This window comes from Elephantulus edwardii, unplaced genomic scaffold, assembly GCF_000299155.1.
Source record: "Elephantulus edwardii isolate Elephantulus edwardi_28Jun2011 unplaced genomic scaffold, EleEdw1.0 scaffold00017, whole genome shotgun sequence".
Classification (NCBI taxonomy): domain Eukaryota; kingdom Metazoa; phylum Chordata; class Mammalia; order Macroscelidea; family Macroscelididae; genus Elephantulus; species Elephantulus edwardii.
The window spans coordinates 24,823,353-24,847,610 of record NW_006399767.1 but is presented as its reverse complement, the minus strand read 5'-3'; the positions used below and the strand labels follow the sequence as shown (position 1 = coordinate 24,847,610).

The 24,258-nt window shown below is 39.0% G+C and overlaps 1 protein-coding gene across 3 annotated transcripts in view; it reads left to right on the top strand.

The window, feature by feature from the left end:
• Positions 1–24,258, top strand: part of MAPK14 (mitogen-activated protein kinase 14) — a 112,432-nt gene that overhangs the window by 52,334 nt on the left and 35,840 nt on the right. For all 3 annotated transcript variants that reach the window (XM_006882041.1, XM_006882043.1, XM_006882042.1), the window contains exons 3-6: positions 7,694–7,752; positions 21,974–22,085; positions 22,845–22,874; positions 23,393–23,440. In XM_006882041.1, coding sequence (XP_006882103.1) covers positions 7,694–7,752; positions 21,974–22,085; positions 22,845–22,874; positions 23,393–23,440 — 249 coding nt within the window. The remainder of the gene's footprint in view (positions 1–7,693; positions 7,753–21,973; positions 22,086–22,844; positions 22,875–23,392; positions 23,441–24,258) is intronic.

The window sequence follows — 24,258 nt, the reverse complement described above, 5'->3', positions numbered from 1 at the left end:
TGAGGTGGATTGATTCAGTGACTGGGGTAATCGGGATGGGCGTGTCAGAGGCAAGGCCGTTGGCACAGGATAGAGCAGGGTTTAGGGCTGTTGTACACAGGGTCGCCATGAGTCGCAAACGACTCAACGGCACATACAACAACAACATAAGGTTTTCATGGATTAGTTTTTGAAAATAGATTGCCAAGCCTTTCTTCCTAGTCCGTCATGGTCTCGAAGCTCCACTGAAGCCTGTTCATATGGCTAATTGTACTAATATTTGAAATCCTAATAGAATCGCTTCCAGCATCACAGCAGCATGCACGCTATCAGAGTATAAGAAAAAGGGCAAACAGTATAAATATAATAAATATGCCACTGTTATGCTAGTTGATTATTATTGAATTTATATGTTTTCTGTATGCACCATATTGAACCAAAACACATTGCTTCACGTCATCGATGTTTTCAACACCATCTTGAACAATGTAGGAAGCATCAAACAAAGATGGAAGGAATGCACAGAGTCAGTGTACCTAAAAGAATTGACATAGAACTTTCTTGGCAAGTGACATTTGACCAAGTACCAGTGGTAATGAAGGAAGACCTTCAAGCTGCATTGAAGAAATTGGCAAAAAATAAAGCCCGAGGAATTGATAAAATAACAATTGACACATTTCAACTAACAGATGCAGCCCTGGACATGCTCACCAGTCTATGATGAAATATTTGGAAGATAGCTATCTGGCCAACGGACTGGAAAAGATCTATCTTTGTTTCCACCCCACAAAAAGGTGACCCAACACAATGTGGAAATTACCTAACAATGTCATTAATATCACATGCAAGTAAAATCTTTGTGAAGAATACCCAAAGCCAGCTATAACAGTACAGTGACAGAACTGCCAGAAATTCAAGCTAGCAAACTAGGGGGAAAGGGTGGTCAGGGAGAAAAATGCAACAATGAATGAGTGGAAATCCAAACTCTCTGTAAATGTTCATTAAACCTAATAAAATAAATTTTTTTGTTAAAAAAAAAAGCTGTGGCACTGTTGTTGTTGTTGTTACGTACTGTCAACTCACCTACGACTCATAGTGACCCTATGTACAACAGCTCTGAACCCTGTTCTATCCTAAGTCAACCTTATTGTCTCTGACACACCTACCCTCATTACCCTAGTCACTGAGTCAGTCCATCTCATTGAGGGTTTCATCCCTTATACTATTCCTCCACCCTCCCAAGCATGATGTCTCTCTCCAAGCTACATGCCCGAAGTATGTCAGACGAAGCTTCAGAATCCTTTCCTCCATGGAGCAGCCTGGTTTCACCCTTTCCAGGACTATCCTATTTGTTTGTTCTCCTAGCAGTCCATAGTATACTCAGTACTCTTCTCCAGCACCACAACTTAAAAGCATCAACTCTCCTTCTGTCCTCCCTAGTCATTGTCCAGCTCTCTGATGCATAACAAGTAATTGCAAAGACCATGGCCTGGATCAGGCACACCTTAGTCTCTAGACTGACATCATTGCTCATCACTAGCACCCTGGAGAGGTCCGTGACAGCATATTTTCCCAGTGCAATTTGTCTTTTGATTTCTTGACTGCTGGTGCCAAGAGTGTTGATTGTGAAGCCGAGCAAGCTGAAACTGACAAATCTCAATCTCTTCTTCATCAGGATGCTGCCAGTTGTCCCAGTGGTGAGAATCTGTTTTCTTAATGTTGAGCTTCAATCCATATTGCAGACTTGCAGTCCTTGACTTTGTGCAGCAAATGCTTCAGGTCCTCCTCAGTTTCAACAAGCAAGTTTGTGTCATCTGCATAGCGTACATTGTTGATGAGTCTTCCTCAAATCCTGATGCCACATTCCTCATTGAGTCCAGCCTCCTGACTGGTCTGTTCCACATATAGTTTAAAAATGTGTGGCTGCTGCTGAGTTCACATGTGGGACCCTGGAGTTTGTGTTCCAGGAGCACTACCATCACAGTGGAGTAGAGTGGACAGGAAATGTGTGGGCAGAGGCTAATGGAGGCCTGAGCTATCATACCAGGGCTGGCTGGGGGTAGGGTAGTGGGAGGTGCTGGATTGGCTAGGAGAGGGAACTGAGCTGGATGCTGGCAAGGCAGATGTGGTGGTAGGGCTGAGAACAAGACACATGTGCTGAAGGAGGCGTGGGCTGGTACCAACATCTCATCTTACCAGTACAATGGACAAGATCTCTCATCTGTTCTTTTGGGTAAAACACTTGTCTGTCTTGTGTGGGTTTAAATCAGTATAAATCCATGACTGAAAAGACTGTTCAGAAACAATAGGTTACTGAATTCTAAGTAGTTCTTTGATTTATAGCCTTTAAAAATGTTTAGTAGTAAAACAACTATGACATATCATCTCACCCCAGTCAGAATAGCAAAATTTAACGGAACAGCAAGCAAGAGATGCTGACGTGGTTGTGGAGAAACTGGAAACCTTATTCACTGTTGGTGGAAGTGTTAAATGGTGCAACCACTGAGTAAGGTGGTATGGCGCTTTCTCAGAAAGTTGGAAATAGAAATACCATTTGACCCAGCAATTCCACTACTGGGAATATACCCCAAGGAGACCACAACTGACACCCAAGCAAATATATGCACATCCATGTTTATCACGGCTTTGCTCAGAATAGCAAGGAGTTGGAAACAACCTAAGTGACCATCAACAAACAAATGGATAGAGAAGCTGTGGTATATTCACACAATGGAATACTAGGCTGCATTGAAAAACAAGGAACTTATACAGTATTATTCAAAATGGGTAATTCTGGAAGACATTATGCTGAGTGAAATATCTCAGTCACAAAAGGACAAATACTGCATGGTGCCACTGTTGTAAAACAAGACTGACATTGGGTTGGGGGGAGACTAAGAAAGACGGGTTAATTACTGTATACTGCATTGAAACAGATGAGAGAGAAAACTGTTTCAAAGGGATATGTGATTAGGTATTTTTGTCATGACAGTAGTCCAGAGTGAAGGCTGCATAGTGGAGTGGACCTGGGGGGAGGGATTGTAAAACAATGAAAGAATTTTTCTTTTACTTTTCCAAGAGGGTAGTGTACTGGGGGGGAGGGCTGGGGGGGGAGAAAAGTGCAACAATGAATGAATAGAAATCCAAAGTCTCTGTAAATTTTCATTGAAATTAATAATAAAGTTTAAGAAAAAATTTTAGTAGTGTAATCCTAATAACAGTTAATGATTTAAAAAATTGTATTATTTTTGCAAATGTTATGAAAATAATATCAGTAATATTAAAATAATGTCCTGGGTACAGATCTGAATATTTTATCATAATATGAAACATTTTTATGGAGTAATAACATTTAAAATGTAAAGTTGTAATAATTACAGAAATGTAACTTCTCAGTTTTCTGTGTACAATTGCAGTATTGTTGTTTTTATTACTTTATATAATAGAAAGGTTGGGGATTTTTTTAAACATAGTTGATTTTTAAAACATTGGAATTTTTCAGACAAATGCATTTCCTCCTTTACATTCTCACGCCAAACCGTAAGGATCAGTTCAGTTTAGTCCTTTTCTACTTCTGTTCTGATACCAGCGGCACAAGCAGCACCTCTTCCTCAGACCCCGATGGCTGCAGCTTGGTGAGAGCTCACAAGTTACAGGACAGTTAGTCATGCAGACTACTAACTCAGCCCAAGACTTCAGTTGCCAGCCTCAAGCTTGAGAGACACATGACATCCTCTTTCTGATTTTCTAGCTACAGATTTGAAGTTTCCTGCTATCTTTCAGGACACCAGATACAGGCTCAGGAGTCCTTTCCTTAACTCCCCCTCTGTACCCCCATTTCTGACCTACCTGTTCCCATAACTCCTTCAAGTTCAGCAACTACTCACAGAACTTGTGGAAATCTCTATACTTAAAATTACAGAATTGCAAGGATATGGAAATGAAATGACTGTAGAGCAAACTCTGGGAGGATTCCCAACATGAAGCTTCCCTGTTCAAAGAGGAATCATTAATCATAACCTCCATGCATGTATTTCACGAACCAGGAAAACCGTGGTACTTTTTTGTCTAGAACCCTAATGTGGGGTCTTAATAAATCTTTCAAACACTAACCCCTCTCTCTTGAGAGCAGTCTGGTATCTCAAGATGATCATGAAGTAATCATTCTGAAGATTGATAATCATTTGGTGGATCTTTCTTCCCTGGCTAGCCCCCACCTGATTGTCACCTCATTAGCATAACCTGTTTGGTTAGTTGTCATCTGGAACACTTATCAAAGAAATTTATGTTTACTGGGGAAATAACTAGTATTTGAGAGGTAAACTTTTAGGAACAAAGACAAAATTAATGTAACCCTATAAATTCTAGAAAAGATTTTTTTCTTAATCTTTTTCAAGTCCTCCAGTTACTTTTTGAGGAAACAATAATGCTTTCTTTTTGTATCTCAATTTTTTTTTATCCATTTCTATTTTCCCCAAAATTTATAGTAAATTGTTTAAATCTACAGAAACCAATGTGAGTTGTTTATATATTTTTAAGTTGAATGTGATGCTGTTAGTATTGTGTGCCATAGAGTTGGAAATGACCCATAACTGACCCTCCAGCAGGTTTTCAGAAGCAGCTAATTCCTAGTTAATTGCCAAACTCTCTCCTACTGAGTGAGAAACTGGTGGATTTGAAACACGCACATGTGGAGCTGCTGGCACAACTTCTTACCACTAGGCCACCAGAGCTAAAATTCCACATACAGCTGTTACAAGCTCCCTGGGTCTGAGAAATCTTGCCAGATCTAATCAAGAATGAGGAGGTGAGGTACTGTCTTTTTGGATAGACCATTTGCAGCAAGATACTTTCTCCCCTCTCCCCAAGAGGATAGAGCAACAAGATTTTACTGTTAGTGTTAATAAAGCTTTAGGATGCTCTGGTGGCCTAGTGGTAAGAAGCTGCACTGCAATGCCAAAGGCCTACAGTTCCACAGGAAAAAGATGAGCATTCTCCTCCCATGTGATTTACTGCCTCTGAAAACCTGCTGGAGGCTCAGCTATGAGTCTGTTCCGATTTGTTGGTACACAACAACAGCAGTAAAGCTTTAGGGCGCTCTGGTGGTGTTGTCATAAGGAGTTGTGCTGCTAACCCAAAGGCAGCACTCTGTCTATTGGAATCCATGGAAAAAGAATGGGTAATCCCAATTTAGATTTACGGCCTCAGAAAACCCACCAGCAGGTCAACTATGAACCAGTGCCAACTTGACGTGATGACAAAGAAGTCGAGGTGAATAAAGGTTTACACACTCATCAATTTTCTGGAGAGAAGTGCATTTCTCTGGAAACTGGCCTGTCTAGGTGGGAAATTATGGAAATGCGGTACATATACGACTAGTCTTTCAAGATAGATTCTGTCAGGAAGGCTTCTGGAGCAGTTGGCATCACTTATTATGGGATGGGACATGGATGTACTAGCTCAAGTCCGACTCCCAGAAGACAGCTCTCTGCTGTCTTTAGAGGAAGGTCTTAGTGTTTGAAGGATGGTGGATTGTACATGCTTGCTACTGAAGACCTGAAGCACTTGCTGCAGAAGGGTAAGGACTGTAGTCTTCAATATGGATTGAAGCTCAACATCAAGAAAACAAAGATTCTCACCACTAGGCCAATTGACAGCACCATGATAGGTGGAGAAGAGATTGAGGTTATTAGCAATTATGGCTTGTTCAGAATACTCTTCTTAACACTAGCAGTCAGGAAATCAAAAGACGAATTGCACTGGGAAAATCTGCTGTCAGGGACCTCTCCAGAGTGCTGAAAAGCAACGATGTCAGTTTAGAAACCAAGGTCATAGTCTTCGCAATTACTTGCTATGCATCAGAGATCTGGACAGTGACTAAGGATGACAGAAGAAGAATTGATGCCTTTGAGTTGTGGTGTTGGAGAAGAGTTTTAAACATACCATGAACTGCCATGAAAACAAATAGGTCTTTCTTGGAGAGGGTGAAACCAAGTCTTTCCTTGGAGGCTAGGATTTTGAAGCTCCATCTCACATACTTTGGGCACGTGGCAAGGAGAGACTGGTCCACGGAGAAAGATGTCATGATCAGAAGGGTGGAGGGAGAGCGCAGGAGAGGGAGACCCCGGATGAGATGGATTGATACAGTGACTAGGGCAGTGGGGGTTGGTGTGTTGGAATTAGTGAGACTGGCTCAGGACAGGGCAGCATTCAGAGCTGCTGTACATATGGTCGCTATGGGTCGCAGGCAACTTGACCACACATAACAACAATAAGGAATCATTTTAAGTGGCTTCTGCCTGGAAAACAACATAACAGGTATTAAGCGCAGCAGGGTAATTGGTGTTGTTTTAAGTGCCATCAAGTCGAGTGTGACTCATAGGCATGTTTTATTAGGGGAAAACATCTACCTTGTTGGTTTCTGACCAAACACCAGATACCTTTCAGAAATCTGGCTCTGGCTACCCTATCTCACAGCTGACACATAATAATTTGAGAAACAAGCTATTAGGTGGGCACTTGGTAGGAAGTTACTATTTTAAAAAGCAGTGTTTGTTAATTCAGAGTGGTTATTAACTGTCATCAAGCCAGTGCCCAATTCAAGGTGAATCCAAGCACAATGAACCGAATGAAGCATCATCTTCATTGCTGACTGTTGTGATTCATAGGGTTTTCATTTGAGAATTTTCAGATGTAGCTTGCCCAGCCTTTATCTTCCTCTGTTTTAGTCTGAATGCTCTGCTGAAACAAACCTGTTTAGCATCATAGCAACATGGATGCCTCCACCTGTAGACAGGTGATGGCTTCATATGTGGTGCACTGGAAATTGAAGCCTGGCATCCCACAGAAAAAGCAAGAAATCTGCCACTGAATCACTCCCCAGCTCTTTTTTAATTTGTTAAACAATATATATAAGTCAAGAACCCTGAAACTGTTGCCTTCTGATAAAGTGCTGATGTATGTGACCTGTGTTAAAGAGAGGAGTATTTTTAATAGAAAAATAAGTTATTTTATGATATAATATTAACAAGTTTTTTAAAAAGCATCATTTGGTATAAAATCAGTTGGTGTTATTAAATATTTGATGTGATGTTATTGAACTGAGTGACTGGATTTGGAACTAGGGGTTTTTTTGTGTATATTATTTCATCTTTTATAGCAGTTATTCTGTCTTTTCTGTCTAATACTCAATCTCACATAATTTGGAAATGTTGCTAGGAGAGGCATTTCCTTGGAGAGGGACATCATGGTGGGAAAGTAGAGGGACGGCGAAGACTCTCAACTAGGTGGACTGACACAGCGACTGCAGCAATGGGCTCCAATGTGTCAGAAATTGTGAGGATGGAACACGATAGAACAAGATTCAGACCTGTTGTCCATAGGGTCGCGATGAGTCCTACTCGGCTCTAGGACACCTAACAATGTGTCTATTAATGTGTTATTGTACGTTCTGGTGGGAGACCATGCTGTGGTTCTGGTCTTGGATGCTGCTGAGTGAGTTCTAACTCATGGTGACCCATGTGGCAGTCTAGACCTGCCTCCCAGGCTTTTCTAAGCTGTTATCTGAACCGGAGCAGATTGCCACATCTTTCTTCTTCAGAACAGCTGGGTGGTTTAGCAGCCGAGTCTTTAAACCATTGCCTCATCAAGCCTTTGTGATAGAGTACTGCCATCAAGTTCTGGGTTTATATATTTTTTTTATCTTTTCTCATAGGTGATCGGCCTATTGGATGTATTTACACCTGCAAAGTCTCTGGAGGAATTCAATGATGTGTGAGTAAATTTTTCTGTTTTCCCTTTTTCTGATACAAGATGAAGATCATCAACACATTTCTATTCCTAACTCCTTTAGCAGTATATAAACTTTGAAAGAGTCTTCATGCCTAACATCCAGCTCTTCCGATGGAGGGGGTGGTTGTATAGATACAGAAGATGTGTATTATGGGTGGTACATGTTAGTATGTCCATCATTTCACGTAGTAGTGCCCTCCTTGAAGAGCCTGTAGAAGTCTATGGAGAATGGAATAAAAAGAGTTGACTATGACTTTTCTATTCAAATTACTTGTCCTGACTTTTAAGAATTTTCTTCACGAAGTGTCACTGAAGCCCAGTTCCATCTAGGCTTTTTTCTCTTTTGCTTTATGTGCATGTGGGAGAGGGTAGTAGAACTGCAACCTGATCCTTACAGTACTGACTCTGTTCATACACAAGGAAAGGGAGAGGGGCTGGCAACTAGTGTTATTCTCCCTGCTTTGTGACATCTTCGTTTTAGCCTGGATTCCTCTCAGCGTAGTCTGAGACTCAGAGTTGGGAGAAAATGAATCAGGAAAGGAGGGAAAGCTCCTTCTGGGATATGTCATTGAATTGGTCACTTCTGTGTGCTCAGAACTGCTAAGATCTCTTAAGATGCTGTGTAGAACATGCCTCACATAATGAGGAACATTTATCCATTGGCTCCTAACTTCAGTGCGTATGTGAATGTAACAGACATTCCTGGGTGTAAGTGAGCTGTAGACTATAGTTTTTCCAGAAATACCTGAATTTCCAGAAATACCCCTGTAACCCCACTCACAGACATATTACACATATGGAGAGAGAAGGATATATATTTGGTCCTGTTGAAATGTTGGCTTTCCTTATTGTCGTGGATAATTGTTGTAAATGTCAGAATAGTCTTTGAACACATGACCTGCTTTCCTTAACCTCCACTCTCCATTGTTTCCAGTGCCGATTCTGGCATTTCCCCACCCCATATCCTTGGTGGGAAGCATCATTTGCTCCTTTCCTCTCAAACAAACAGAATATATGCATTTATATGCTTTAAAGTACAACTTAAAAGAGGAAAAAAACCACCAAAACAAAATCTCGTTGCCATCAAGTCAAAACCAACTCATAGCTGACTCTAATGAGCTTCCTATGCTGTAAATTACATGGAGGAGACTGGTCATCTTACTCATTCAGGGCGAGATACCACCAGAGAGAGAACTGACTCATAGATGAACCTCCACCAGGTTTTCAGAGACAATAAATTACAGGGATTTCCTGCCTTTATACCATGGAGTACCTGGCAGATTCGAACCGTACAGGTTTGGAATTGGCAGCACAAATTCTTACCACTAGACCAACAGAGCTTCCTGAAAGTATAACTCAAAAAACTAAAACAAAGCATCATTGCCATTAAGTCAGAACCAGCACATAGTTGACTCTAATGAGTTTCCTACACTGTAAATCATGTGGGAGGAGATTGCCCATCTTTCTCCCTCAGAGTCACTGGTAGATTTGAACCACCAGAGAAGCGCAGCCTTTACATTAGCTTCACAGATCCCTATGGACTAGGTCAATAGCACAACTCCCTACAGAATAGGCCACCAAGGACCTCCCAATAAGGTGCAACAGAAAGAAATAAGAGGAGGGGGCCAGAAACAAACCCTAGATAAAATAGAAAAGGCAGATAAAATAATGTCGAGGGGAAAATCCTACTATTTGAACATAGTTGGAACATGATGTACCTAAGGATAGATGAGAGAGAATCTAGTTACAGTACAAGAACTCCCCCACCCCCATTAGCCTTGTCTTGCTGATGAAAGTTTAAGAAAGAAGTAAAGGAAAAAATAAGCAATAACTAAGAACAGCTGTGCTGCAGCAGCCCTGCTTGCCACCGGAGTGTAGAGGCTTCCAGAGATTGCTGGGTGCCACCCAGAGACATGTGTGTTACAAGTTACTGAGACCTGCTGGAGGCTATGCTTGGCAAAGAGAAAACTGCAGAATGGTGATTTTTGATATTCTGCCTAAATGTGGAAGAAATGCTGATGTAATGTGTATATGAAGTAATGTGTTTGGAGAACATCTGAATCAGATCTAAGCTATATCCCCAAATTTTAGTTGCCGTGAAGATAAATTTATTTAACAAAGAAATTGGTTTGCTGAGCTGGGCAGTTCTGTGTTTTGACTTACTCGGACTTTGTGAAACTGGATGATGAACCTTTTTTACTTATGTGTAAGACCTTACTTAATGTGAGTCTCTATTTTAAAAAGGCTGTTTTCTTGAATATAATACCTTTGGCTTCTTCATCCTTATGAGGCCCCACAATCTACAAGTCTACCCACTCAGCTAAAATTGCATCATTACTTCATCCATTTTATAGAAACTATGACTGCTGAGCAAGAATCTGTTCTTTCAGCTTAACTGTTTAGCTGTGCTCTATTATGTATAAATGAGAACTAAGTTCATCTCTTAGGAGCAAATGTCCTATTGAATGTCCTAGAGAATGCTAACTCATTGGAAGGCCAGCTGGGACTCAGTTCCAACTCAATGGTATACAAGAACATAGAATGACAAACAGGATCGAGGCACGTTAAAAATAATCACAAACATTAAGTTTTTCTCCTTGAGGAAGTCACAGTCTGTTGTTGTTATGTGCTCTCAAGTCACCTACAACTCATAGAGGCCCTATGTACAGCAGCCCTAAACCCTGCTCTGTCCTGTGCCAATCTTACTGTCTATGAGATACCCACCCCCATTACTCCAGTCAGTCTCATCGAGGTCTCCTGAGCTGTCCCTCCAAACTCCCAAGCATGACATCCCTCTCCAAGGACTGGTCCCGCCTTGCAACATGTCCAAAATATGGCAGACTTCAGAATCCTTGCCTCCAAAGAGCAGCCTGGTTTAACCATCTCCAGGACAAACTTGTTTGTTCTCTTCGTAGTCCATGGTATAGTTAATACTCTTCTCCAGCATCACAGCTCAAAGGCATCAATTCTCCTTCTATCATCCCTAGTCATTGTCCAGCTCTCTGATGCATAGCAAGTGATTGCAAAGACCATGGCTTGTATCAGGTGCACCTTAGTCTCCAGACTGACATCATTGCTTTTCAGTACTTTGGAGAGGTCTCTGACAGCAGATTTTCCCACCACAATATGTCTTTTCATTTCCTGGCTGCTGGTGCCAAGAGTGTTGATTGTGGAGCCAAGCAAACTAAAGCTGTTTACAATCTCAGTCACTTCACCATTCATCACAGTGCTGCCAAGTGGCCCAGTAATGAGAATCTTTGTTTTCTTGATATTGAGTTTCAATCCATATTGAAGGCTGCAGTCCTTGACCTTGTGCAGCAAGTGCTTCAGGTCCTCCTCAGTTTCAGCAAGCAGGGTTGTGTCATCCACATAACATAAATTCTTGATGAGTTTTTCTCCAATCCTGATGCCAAATTTCTCCTCATAGAGCCCAGACTCTCTGATAATCTGTTCTGGATATAGCTTGAAAAGGTATGAAGACAGGATGCATCCCTGACGCATACCTTTCCTGATTTTGAACCATGCAGTATTTCCTTGCTTTGTTCTGACAACTGCCTCCTGGTCCAAGTAGAGGTTTTGTATTAGCATGATCAAGTGTTCTGACATTGCCGTTCTTCTCAGAGTCAGCCACAATTTGTTGTGGTCCACACAGTCAAGTGCCTTTGCATAATCAATGAAACACAGATAGACATTCCTCTGGTACAGGGAAAAGAAATTCAATACAGTTGTGTAACCAAGTTTGAGTTAGCCCTGTGACCTTTAATAAGTCCCTTTCCTCCTTTAGGTCCCAGTCAATATCCCAGTAAAATAAAGGCAATTGAAGTTGTTAACTTCTGAATGTTTTCAATCCCAGAGAATCTCTGAAAAATTGAATGACAAGTTAACTTTACGAAAATGTTTCATTGTTTATTGTAATTTTTGTTTTATATCACTGGGGGAAAGAAACATAGCACTTATCCAGCTGCGTGGGAGGATAGGCACTCTCCTTCCATCTATTTACTGCCTCTGAAAACCTGGAGGGTCAGCTGTGGGTCAATTCTAACTTGACAGCACTCAACAGTGTTTTCGAAAACTATTCCAGAATTTGCTCTCAAGCCCCAAAACACCTGTCTTGTCAAGTTGACTCAGCGCTGTGAAGAACAGATCTGAACCTTGCCCCGTTCTGTATCCTCCTTACGGTCTCTCATACTTAAGTCCATTGTTATTGTCACTGTGTCAATCCATCTCATTGAGAGTCTTCCTGTGTTTTGCTGACCCTCTGCTTTAATGCAGTATGATTTAATTTTCCAAGGACTGCCCATTCCTGGCAACAACCCGAAGTCTGTTTGATGAAATGTCACCATCTTTAAGGAGCACTCTGTTTGCACTTACCCCAGAACAGACTTGTTTGTTCTTTTGACAGCCTATGGAATATTTCAGCACTCTTTTGCAACACCACAATTCAAAGGCTTTGACAGTATTATTTGTCAAAAGACCACATATAGGCATGGTACAGTTACTAACTTCTCACTTATCATGAAAAAATAATGTAAGTAGCTAGTAGCATTCAAAGAAGTACGTTCAATTACTATAGACCTAAGAGCCCAACTCTCAGATAAGCTGCTACTTTGCACTTCTGCCACTTTCACCCTTATTTTATAACTTCCCATCCCAAATTTTCTTTTTATTCTTGAAGAAAGGAATATAATGAGATTTGGACTCTACTCCATCCTGACAGAAGACTTACAATAGCAGTTCTTGTTTTGATGAAAACCAGTAGACAAGATGATCCTGAATTTAGGGCTCCACTTAGTAAAAATGATTATTCAACTGCTAAGGTTAGCTTTTCATCTCAATATAAAAGGAGCTGGTGGCACTCAGTGGATGAAGGGAATTTTTATATTTACATTTTTTTAATAAGAAAAGTTAGATTTTCATTCATTTCATTGTTGTACATTTTGTTCCCTTTCCTTCTCTTCCACCTCCCCCAGCTCACTTTAAAAAAAAAAAGTCATTCATTGTTGTACAATTATCTCTCCTCTCCCCCCAGTCCCCTTTGCAGTGTACCTCTTATTCTGGGCTGTTGTTAAATGCCTAATCGTTTTAAACAGTTCTATCCTTCATCTGTTCCAATGCAGTGTTCATTATCTATCCACTCTTCACCCATTTTATTGCTGCATTATTCACAATAGCAAAGAAATGGGAGCAACCTGAGTGCCCATCAACAGATAAATGGATAGAAAAACTATGGATTATTCCTAAAATGGTATACTACGCAGCACTGGAAAATAATGAACTCATAAAACATTGCACAACATGGGTGACCCTAGAGGACATTATGCTGAGTGAAATATCTCAGTCAGAAAAAGACAAATACTGCACAACACCACTTTTATAAAGCAGATCTGACATGGCTGTTTGGGAAGAGGATAGGATAGATTTATGTTTTAACTAGATTTCATTCAAGAAATGTGGTCTTTGGACATGAAATTCAGAGGACGACAGACCATTTACGTAAACAAATCGTAGTGTGTTAAGTTCTATAAAGTTGTACATAACTTGGTCCTTTGCACTCTGAAGACATCTAATATTCTTCTACACATTCTCCTTTCTGGTCTCCTTGCTTTGCCTTCAATACAAACCATATTTTAAGTAACACTTCTGTGCTGATGTTTGATACTTGCATGGAACATTCTCCCACATTTCATGACTGGTTCCTTCTTTCCTTCAAGGCCCTGCTCAGAGTTCTCTCTGTCAAAAAGTGCTAGGATAACTATCCTCTTTGCCATTTCTCGTGCCTTCCTCTGCTTTCCTAGCAAATTTTGCCATTTTATGTTTGTCATTACCTTCCCTGTATACCTGGGAGTCTCAATCAGTGTAAGATCTTCACCACCTTTGCTGAATCTGTAGTACATAGAAGCACTCAATTATTTGTGGAACAAATGAATGAATTACCATGATAGGGTGGGTACAGAGTGCTAAAGGACCTAAGAAAAGGGCCACATAACCCAGGCTAAAGTGTCTATGCTGGAGATGAAAAGGTGAGAAAAAACAAGATCACTTTCATAGTTAAAAAGGCTGTTTCTAGATCCATCTTGAAATATAATGTTGTGACAGGATAATGTTCATACGCATAGTAGACCTGTTAATACCACTATCATTCAAATTTATGCACCACAACCAGAGCCAAAGAGGAGGAAATAGATGATTTCGTCCAACTTTTGCTGTCAGAAATGCAAAATCAATCGAACATGCAATCAAGATGTGTTAATAATAATGGAGACTGGAATGCAAAAGTTGGGAATCAGGAAGAAAGATCAGTAACCAGAAAACATGGATTTGGTGGCAGAGATGAGGCTAGGGATAGAATGATAGAATTCTGCACAATGAGTTATTTATTTATTGCAGATATCTTTTATAAGAAACATAAACACAGGCTATACACATGGATTTCATCTGATGGTATGCACCAGAATCAGATCGATTCAATCAAATCACATCTGTAGAAGGAATCATTGGAGAAATGCATTCATTATCAGCAGTGAAAACTAAGCCAGGTGCTGACTGTGGTACAGACCATCAACTACTCAGATGCAAATTCAAATTAAAGCTAAAGAAGGTCAAATCAAATCCACAGGAATAAAAATTTGATCTTGAGTGTATCCCATCTGAATTTAAAAACCAACTCAAGAATGGGTTTGAGGCCTTGAACACTAATGAATGACGATCAGATCAGCTGTAGAAGGATCCCAAGAATATCATCCACAAGGACTGTGTAAAGTCATTACAAAGACAGAAGAAGAAGAAAAGACCAAAATGGATGTGAGAAGAGACTCTGAATATTGCACCAGAATGCCAAGAAGCCAGAGCAAAGGGAAGAAATCAAGATGTTAAGCAATTGAACAGATTATTTTAAAGGGTAGCTTGGGAAGACAAAGCAAGTGATGGGTGGAGAAGAGATTGAAGCTTTCAACAACTCAATCTTACTTGGAGCCATAGTTAATACCCTTGGTACCAGCAGTCAGGAAATAAGGAGAAGCATTACACTGGGAAAATCTGCAGGGACTTCTCCAAATTATTGAGGAGTAATGATGTCAGTTTGAGGACTTGGGTATATCTGATTCAGACCCTGGTCTTTCCGATCACTTGTATGCATCTGAGAGATAGACAATGAATACGGATGACAGAAGAATTCCACATGAGCATAATTAAATGTACTGGAATTCTCATTCTCTTCCATGTTAGCCATAGTTGGTTATGATACACACAAAAGGACATTCTTCTTGTATTCTGTTTTCATCCAGAATCCATCTTACATTAGCAATGATATCCCCGGTGCCATGTCCTTCTAAACCCAGCTTGAACTTATGGTAGTTCTCTGTCAGTGAATTGTCCTAGCTGTTTTGGGATGATCTTCAGCAATGTTTTGCTCCCATGTGATACATATTAATGATAATATGATAACGGTTTGATAATTTCCATATTCTGTTGGATTACCTTTCTTGGGAATGGGAACAGATATGAATCTCTTCAAGTCAGTTGACTAAGTAGCTGCCCTCCAGATTTCCTCATATAAACTGGTAAGCACATCTAGGGCTTCATCTTTTAGTTGAAGTTTGTCAGTTTGTATCACATCAGTTCCTGAGACCTTCCTTTTTTTTTTTTACCAATGTCTTCAGAGCTGCTTGAATTTCTTCCTTTATTACCATTGGCTCTTGGTACTGAAATTTTAGTATCAACAAATTCTTTTTGACACAGTGACTGTGTGTATTCCTATAATTTTCTTTCAATACTTCTTGGATCATTCAAGATTTTGTCCACAGCATCTCTCAGTATTGCAACTCAAGGCTTGAATTTGGTTTTGAGTTCTTTCAGCTTGAAAGACTAACTCCAGTTCTTTATACATTCCATTTTAATACTTTCTTTGTCTTCTTGTACCGCCCTTTGAAATCTTCTGTTCACCTCTTTTATTTCTGCTGCATTTCTCCCCTTTGTTTTGGCTTCTCAAACTCTAATGTCATTTTCAGAGTCTCTCATTCATTTTGGTCTTTTCTTATTCCTCTGTCTTTGTAATGACTTTTTCTCTCTTCATGGGTGATATCTTTGATGTCATCCTGTAACTCATCTGGTGTTAGCAGGTGATAATTGAAAGAGAGGATAGGATGGGTAAAGGGAGTTAGTTGTGCAAGGCAGTTAAGATCCTATTTAAAATAAAATAATATCCTCCTATTTAAAATAATGTAATGATAGACTTCATTGAGAAGATGAACTTATAACAAAAATTTGACTACAATTAGACAAGAAGTTATCTTGTGATAGGAAACATCCCAGGCAGAAGGAATAGCCAGTGCAAAGATCCTGACATAGAAGATGCTATATGGAGTTGTACCCTGTGTGCTTGGAGCAGGGAGGCCTGCCAGACACTGAGAGAGCAGAGCAGAAAATTAGAGATAATAATTAATGTACAACAAAGAATGAAAGAAAATCCAACTTTTCTATAAACTTCCATTAAAATCACAATTTTTTAAAAAAGATAATCCAGAATACTAGATTACATAGGGATTTTATAGGCCTTTGAGTTTTCTTTCAATAGTTCAAACACATTTTGTTTTATTACACATTATTTCTAGTAGTTGCAATGTAATCATACTTTTCTTACTTTATATTTTGCTTTTTAAAAAGGGAGAGAGGGTTGACAATTGTGTGCTTTCTGAAAAGTATGTACCAAATGAAGCTGTGGAATGGGGAGCTGTCTAAAGTACTGAAAACCTCTTAATGCAGAATTCTGAATTCTTGCTGGTAAAGTGTATTTTACTTATGACAATTGCTTTGAGAAAAGATGATTTGGTGCTTTTTAGACTTTAATTAAATTTAAAGGAGACCATCTTTATAAAAAAGTGAAAAGCAATATTTATATCAGGGCTTGAAATCATCTTTTTAGCCTCTAGCTAATGAAGCCTATTTCTTTAATGCTTTCTTAAAGATAGGAGAACTAGGTAGCTTTCCAGCTGTTGTTATTAGGTAATAGTATTTATTTCTTTTTTACAAGCTTAGAAGCACTGAAGAATTGGGCATATCTTTATGACAAATTTATTAAATATACTTTCCAATGACAAGTGCTGTAGAAATTAGGTGGCTTGCCATTAATACTCCTTTTGAAATTCACTTATCTAAGATGTGCTTAAGTGCGTTTATTCCCAGCCCCCTCTACTCATTATTTTAAAAATCAGTGTGTGTTCCAAAAGCATTCAGTAACTTTTGCAAGCTGCTTGCATTTGTCCACAAGATTCATTGTGGAAAGCTTTGTATGTATAATGAGGTAGAAATTTACAGCTGTGGCTATGAATTGATCTTTGGGACATCATGAAAATAACGTATAGAGAGTGGATGATTGGGTTCAGGGCTGTAAGATATAAACAGCCCCTTTCAGTGATTCACTGTAGCCCAGCAGCAGTAATACTTGATAGTTACGACTATCTTATTGTTAGATGCCATCAAATCCAGTATGACTCCTAAGGACCCTGTGAACAACAGATCTGAACTTTGCCTTAATCCGGTGCCATCCTCATCATCACTGATATATTTGGGCCTATTGTTATAGTCATTGTGTCAATCCATCTTATTGAGGGTCTTCCTCTCCTTTGCATGATGTCCCTTTCAAAGGACTAGCCCATCCTAACATGTCCAAAGTATGTGGGACAAACTTTCACCGTCCTTGCTTGTGTCTAAGGAGTAACCTGGTTGCACTTTCTTCAAGATATATTTGGACCAATTAGATTGTTTAATTTCATATGTTATTGTTGTTGTGTACCATCCAAGCAGAACTGACCCATAGCTGACATCAGGTTTTCTGAGACAGGATATTACATGAAAGAGTGCCCACCTTTTCCTCACAGAGCAGCTGATTAATTTGAACCATATACCTTTGCATAGGCTGCTCAGTTCCTTACACCTAAGCCATCACAGCTCCAGTCCTACCCTCTTTCTGGGAATTTCAGTAATAAAATAAACATAGTCCATCATGGGAGAGGTTTGAAAAGACTTTCACAAATGAAATGTTACAACCAAAAGCACTCTCTCTCCCTCAAGCCGTACAGAGGGCTTCCAGCTATATAGTGGACGTCTAGATACATAGGATTCTTATGTCACTGGTAGCCTTTTAATTACTATGGTTAAATTGCTGTTACTACCTTTGTAAATTAGCATAGACATATTAGAGAGTTGAGATTTTTTAGGTGTTTTGTTTTTTGGGTTTTTTTTTTTTAAGGTTTTATTTCAAGACCAACTTGCATTTTAGGTAAAATCATCGAGAATTGTTTCCTATGTTCTCTTCTTAAAATAATTCTGAAAAGTTGAGAGGATAATCAGTTTTATTATTCAGTGTCATGAGAATCTAATTGTTTGCAAGCAGTTTTTTGTAAGACAGAAATTGAACTTTCCTCTTCCAAAGCATAAGCCTTAAAATGTGTCATGATTGTTACTATAAATATTGTAACTATTATCCCAGACTTTCTTAAAGCAGTTCTACTTTCAAGATGCTAACTTGTTATTCACAACATCCTTTTTCTTTTTGTCAGATTATGTGTTAATTTGAGACTTAGATAAATATGGTGATGATTATCAAGAGACACTATAATATGTCCTTGTCAGATTTTCGTCCTCGTTAATTACAGATGAATTTTTATCATAAATTTTGAATATTCATAAGGAAATTATCTTAAGATAATGTCTTCCTAATTACTGTGATATTTGTTGTTGTTATGTGCCATTGAGTTGCTTGCGACTCATGGAGACCCTGTCCTGTGCCAATCACACTGTCTCCGACACACCTACCCCGATGACCCCAGTCAATGAATCAATCCACCTCATAGAGGGTCTTCCCCTCCTGTGCTGTCTCTCCACCCTCACAAGCATCATGTCCCTCTCCAAGGACCTCTTCCTCCTTACAGCATGTTCAAAGTATGTCTGACGAAGCCTCAGAATCCTTGCCTCCAAGGAGCAACCCAGTTTAACCCTCTCCAGGGTGAATCTGTTTATTTCTTAGCAGTCCATGGTACATTCAATACTCTTCTCCAGCACCACAGCTCAAAGGCATCAATTCTGCTTCTATCCTCCCTAGTCATTGTTCAACTCTCTGATGCATAACAAGTGATTGCAAAGACCATAGCCTGTATCAAACGCACCTTAGTCTCCAAAGAGACACCATTGTTCTTCAGTGCTTTGGAGAGGTCACTAACAGCAGATCTTCCCATTGCAATACGTCTTTTAATTTCCTGACTGCTGGTGCCAAGAGTGTTGACTCTGGAGCCAAGGAAGCTAAAGCTGTGAACAATCTCAATCTCAATCTCTTCACCATCCATCCTGATGCTGCCAATTTTTTCTATATCTATAAATATATATATTTTAAGCCTGATGACTTAAATTCTGTGCCAGTTGGAGGACTTTGGAGGCCATATATGCTGTGTGATATGATCATAGTTTCTGGGATTGAATAGGATTAAATTCAACTCCTATTCCTTTTGACCTTCAGCAAGTCACTTGTCTTTGTTCTGTCTCTGTTACCTGTCATCAATAAAATGCAGATACTGATTAGGACGTGCAGGATTCCCAGGAAGAATATATGAGACCATGGACATTATAAATTTCTCAGAAAAAGTACAAATTGTCTTTTGTTCTTTTCAGTTGAGCCTGGAATATATCTTAAAAATACCTTTATACAAACAATTCCGAAAGATAATTTACACTTTAAATTGCATTCAGAGTTCACTTCCTGAAGGCAATAGAAATAAGTAAATTAAAACAATATGAAACACTAAACACCTTACCTCAAGACTGCAGCTAGGCTACAGTCTGTTGATCTTCAGGAAATTAAGAACTGACCATGACAACCCAATAGGGAAATTATAGCAGAAAAACAGTGCTTCTTAGAAGGAAGAAAGTCATAAACACAGTGTATGTGAGATGTTTATGTATAAAGAGAGATGATAGATAGATAGATAGATAGATAGATAGATAGATAGATAGATAGATAGATGATAGATAGATAGATAGATAATGCAATAATTGTTGTTGTGTAGTATTGTGTCAGAACCGACCCATAGCTGACCTTCTGGTGGGTTTTTAGAGGCAAGTTATCACACAGGAGGAGACTGCCCTTCCTTTTCCTATGGAACATCTGGTGGCCTCCAACCACGTGCCTTTGGGATTGAAGCACCGCTTCTTGCCACTAGGCCACCAGAGCTCCCTAATGCAGTAATAGTAGATAGAAATTTACTGATCTGGTCCCTACTCCTCCCTCAATTATTGTTGTTAGGTGACATCAAATCACCAGCAACTCATACTAACCCTATGTACAACAGCTCTGAAGCCTGCCCTATCCTGAGCCAGTCTCACTGACTCCAACACAGCTACCCCCCTTACCCTCGTTACTGTGTCAGTCCACCCCATCCTGAGTCTTCCTTTCCCACACTGTCCCTCCACAGGATCATGATGTCCTTCTCTAAGGACTGGTCCCTCCTGGCCATGTGCCCAAAGTTTGTGAGCTAGAGCTTCACAATCCTAGCCTCCAAAGAGAAACTTGGTTTCACTCACTCTAATATAGACCTGTTTGTTCTCTTGGAGGTCCATTGTATGTTCAAGACTCTTCTCCAGCACCGTAATTCAGATTATTAAAAATATAAATAAGTTTAACTTGGCATTCTTTTTCACTTACTTGACATTATTACCCCACCTCAGAAATGTAACATGATTATCTCTTTGAAATTTGGCCTCTTCAATACTGATCTGATTTTTATGTCCCTGTATCTGAATGATACAGTAGTGAATGGGTTACAACATTGTATTTAGAATATCTGTGGAGAACCTGTTGAACTTGAATGTAATTGTTCCTTGATCTTACCACATATAAAGATGGAATTAATAGCCTGTACCACACCTATAAGGAATTCTATAGTGTTTCATCTTGTCTACAGATAATGAGTTTCTCTTTCTTTAAAGGTAAATGTAAGTCTACTGTCTGTGAACTGTATCCTTTCCCCCCTTCTTTTTACCTTGTAAGCCAGGGGGTATATTGAAGACCCTATTTCTAGTGTTCTTTGTTTATTATTTTTAAGTTTTTTTCACTTTATTATTTTTTTTTCTTTCCCATCTCTCCCATCCCCTCAATTTATAGCTAAACAATAGAAATGAAAATACTAGGAAGGTGTGGGTATTCTCATCTTTATTTTTTAAATATATGTATGTTATTATGTTGTTGTGTACCTTCAAGTCAGAACCAACTAATAGTAAACCCTGCAGATTTTCAGAGGCAGTAAATCTCACAGGAGGAGATTGCCCATCTTTCTCTCATGGAGCAGATGGTGGATTTGAACCATGTGTCTTTGGATTGGCAACACAATTCCTTTACCCACTAGACCACCAGAGCTCCTTAATATGTATATAATATCTATATAATCTGTTTATATACTTTGCAGAAAACTTTCTTTTTTTAAATGTTTTGTTCCCCCTCGAGCCTCATTTCAAATATCTTTTTAATAATTTCTAGTATCTTTTTTTAATAATTTCAAATATCTTTTAAATAATTTAATGATATCTTTTTAATAATTTTTTCAATAATTTCGAGGGTATGAGAGTTTTAGTTTGAATATTTAAAGATACTCCTATAAAGTCTAAAGATTTATTTTTGAGATGAAAATGTAGAAAATGCTTTTTGTTATGGCCATATGCTTAGTTACACTATATATTTCTCTTGAAATAGTGACATTTTAAAGAAAACAGATACTCTTAGCTAATCTTCCAGCAGGCTTAGAAGTAAATTGCACAGGAGGAGATTACACATCTTTCTCCCAAGAAGTCACTGGTGGATTCAAACTGACAGAGACTCCCCCTTTGCGTTCGCAATGCAACTCCATGTACACAGGCCAGGCTATCAGATAGCACCTGCAATTTTCTTATCTTTACCTTTAGTCTTTTTCTTTAGAAAACCCAAGAAAAGATATGTAAAGAAGGAGCAAGTATAAAATTTTTTTAAAAACAGATGACAGGAGGTAGTTATAATAGTGCTAGTAATGAGTCCACTAGAAGTCATTATTAAGCTTTTAACTGATAATATATTTACTAGGTGATCTTTCTTTAAAAACTTTTAAAATCTTTTTTAGAAAAGTGACAGCTTTTCTTAAAGGTTCTGTATTATTGTGTAATTGTGTAATTCTCTATTAACTTCTAGGTATCTGGTGACACATCTCATGGGGGCAGATCTGAACAACATTGTGAAATGTCAGAAGCTTACAGATGACCATGTACAGTTCCTTATCTACCAAATTCTCCGAGGTCTAAAGGTACAGACAGTGTCAGTAATAATTTTTAGGAGTGAATTTTACTTTTACTTTTCTCCCATCCCTTTAGGGCCTAATTTTTTATTCTTGCAGAAAATTTCAAGCACAAAATCTCAAATAGAGAACATAGTATGCAAGCCTTTTCATTTAGCAATTAGAATTAACACATGACCAGTATTGTTTTTGTGTCTTCCCTAACCCTTAAATTACCAAAGTTTCTGTACACCTTCATTAACATTAATTTAAAAAAGAGAGACAAATATCCTTATTACATCTAAAAAAGTATTAATTTCCTAGTGTGATTCAATATGTAGATGATATATTGTTTAGATTTTAAAAAATCCTCATGGAAGCTAATTTATTTGTGGGGCGAACAGATGCAGTGTTTTTAAAAGTAAACCATCTTTATTGTTGTTGCATACCGTCAAGTCAAAACCAACCCACCCTGACCCTCTGATGGGTTTTCAGAGGCAGTTAATTGGACAGGAGGAGATTCCACATCCTTCTGCCACAAGCACTTAGCAATTCTGAATCTCTATTGAGCTCCAGAGTGCCAACCAGAAAATGCATTCGAGAGCTCAAATGACCGGAAATCAGTTTTGATAAATAGTAAGTGTTAAGAATGCTAATAATTAAATTGTTTTCTTTTCTAATCCTATTAACATGGTCAGTTCTTATTAATTCACGGAGCTGTGCTGTAGTTATGTTATATGACACTAGGAGATTAGTGATAACTGGTTTTTACTATTTTCTTTTTCACAGTATATCCATTCAGCCGACATAATCCATAGGGTATGTATGTATTGTGATTTTGATTAAATTATTTGGGGGAGTTGTGTTAGAAGAACAACATTTTAAAAATATATTAATCTAAATATAAACAGCAAACTCAAACTTATGGCATCAGGTTGGACTCATAACTGATACTCTAGTGGTTTCCAACGCTGTACATTGCCTGTCTCTCTCCCCAGAGCCACTGGTAGATTCGAACTGCCAGAGAGGTATGGCCTTGGGTTGACAGCACAATTCCCTGTAGACTGCACCACCAGAGCTCGCAGGGAACTGACATTTTGGCTTATTGCAACTTTACATTTAAGTTGATTAACAATGAAGATGTATCTAATTAAAGCTAGTGCCTGATTTTAAGGTGGAGTTTTTATGTTTATAGTTCGATGAAGTCTTAACTTTATACAATAAGGTCTAGTGAGCATGGAAGGTAGACACCATGTGGATTCTCACTACTACTTGTAGGAAGAGAATCTACAGTACATCATACAGCTGATCCTGTCCTCTCTATACTTGCCTCATAGGACCTAAAGCCTAGTAATCTAGCTGTAAATGAAGACTGTGAGCTGAAGGTAAGATAAGAAACAAGGTGAATTGTCTGCTTACTGAACTTTCAGGATATTTTTATTGTTGTTATGCGCCATCAAGTCACGTGCAACTCTGTACTTACATTAGCTCTGAAACCTACCTTATCCTGAGCTTATCTCATCATCTCCAACAGACCTATCTCATTTCTTCCAGTCACTGAGTCAATCCATGTCATCCTGGGTTTACCTCTCCTGCACTATCGCTCCACCCTTCCAAGCATGATATCCTTTTCCAAGGACTGGTCCCTCCTGGCCATGTACTCAAAGTATATGAGACAGAGCTTCAACACTCTTGCCTCCAGGGAACAGCTAGGTTTCACCCTCTCGAGGACAGACCTGTTTGTTCTCCTGGCAGTCCACGGTATGTTCAACATTCATCTGCAGCACCATAACTCAAAGGCACTGATCCTTCTTCTATCATCCTTAGTTATTGTCCGGCTATCAGATGCATAGCAAGTAATTGTGAAGACCATGGCCTGGAGCAGGCACAACTTAGTCTCCAGACTGATATTGTTGCTCTTCAGTACTCTGGAAAAGTACCTGACAGCAACTTTCCCAGTGCAATTTGTCTTTTGATTTCCTGACTGCTGGTGCCAAGAGTGTTCAATGTGGAACCGAGCAAGCTGAAGTTATCAACCAGAAAATAGAGTAGAGAGCTCAAATCATGACAATACAGATTTGAGGCTAAATGTTTGACCATTTGGAAAAACTTATATAAGGAGTGAGTTTATAAAGACATATCTTTTTATTGTCTGCAAACTAAGCCTAAACCTATCAGAAGAGTGAAGAACATAAATAAAACA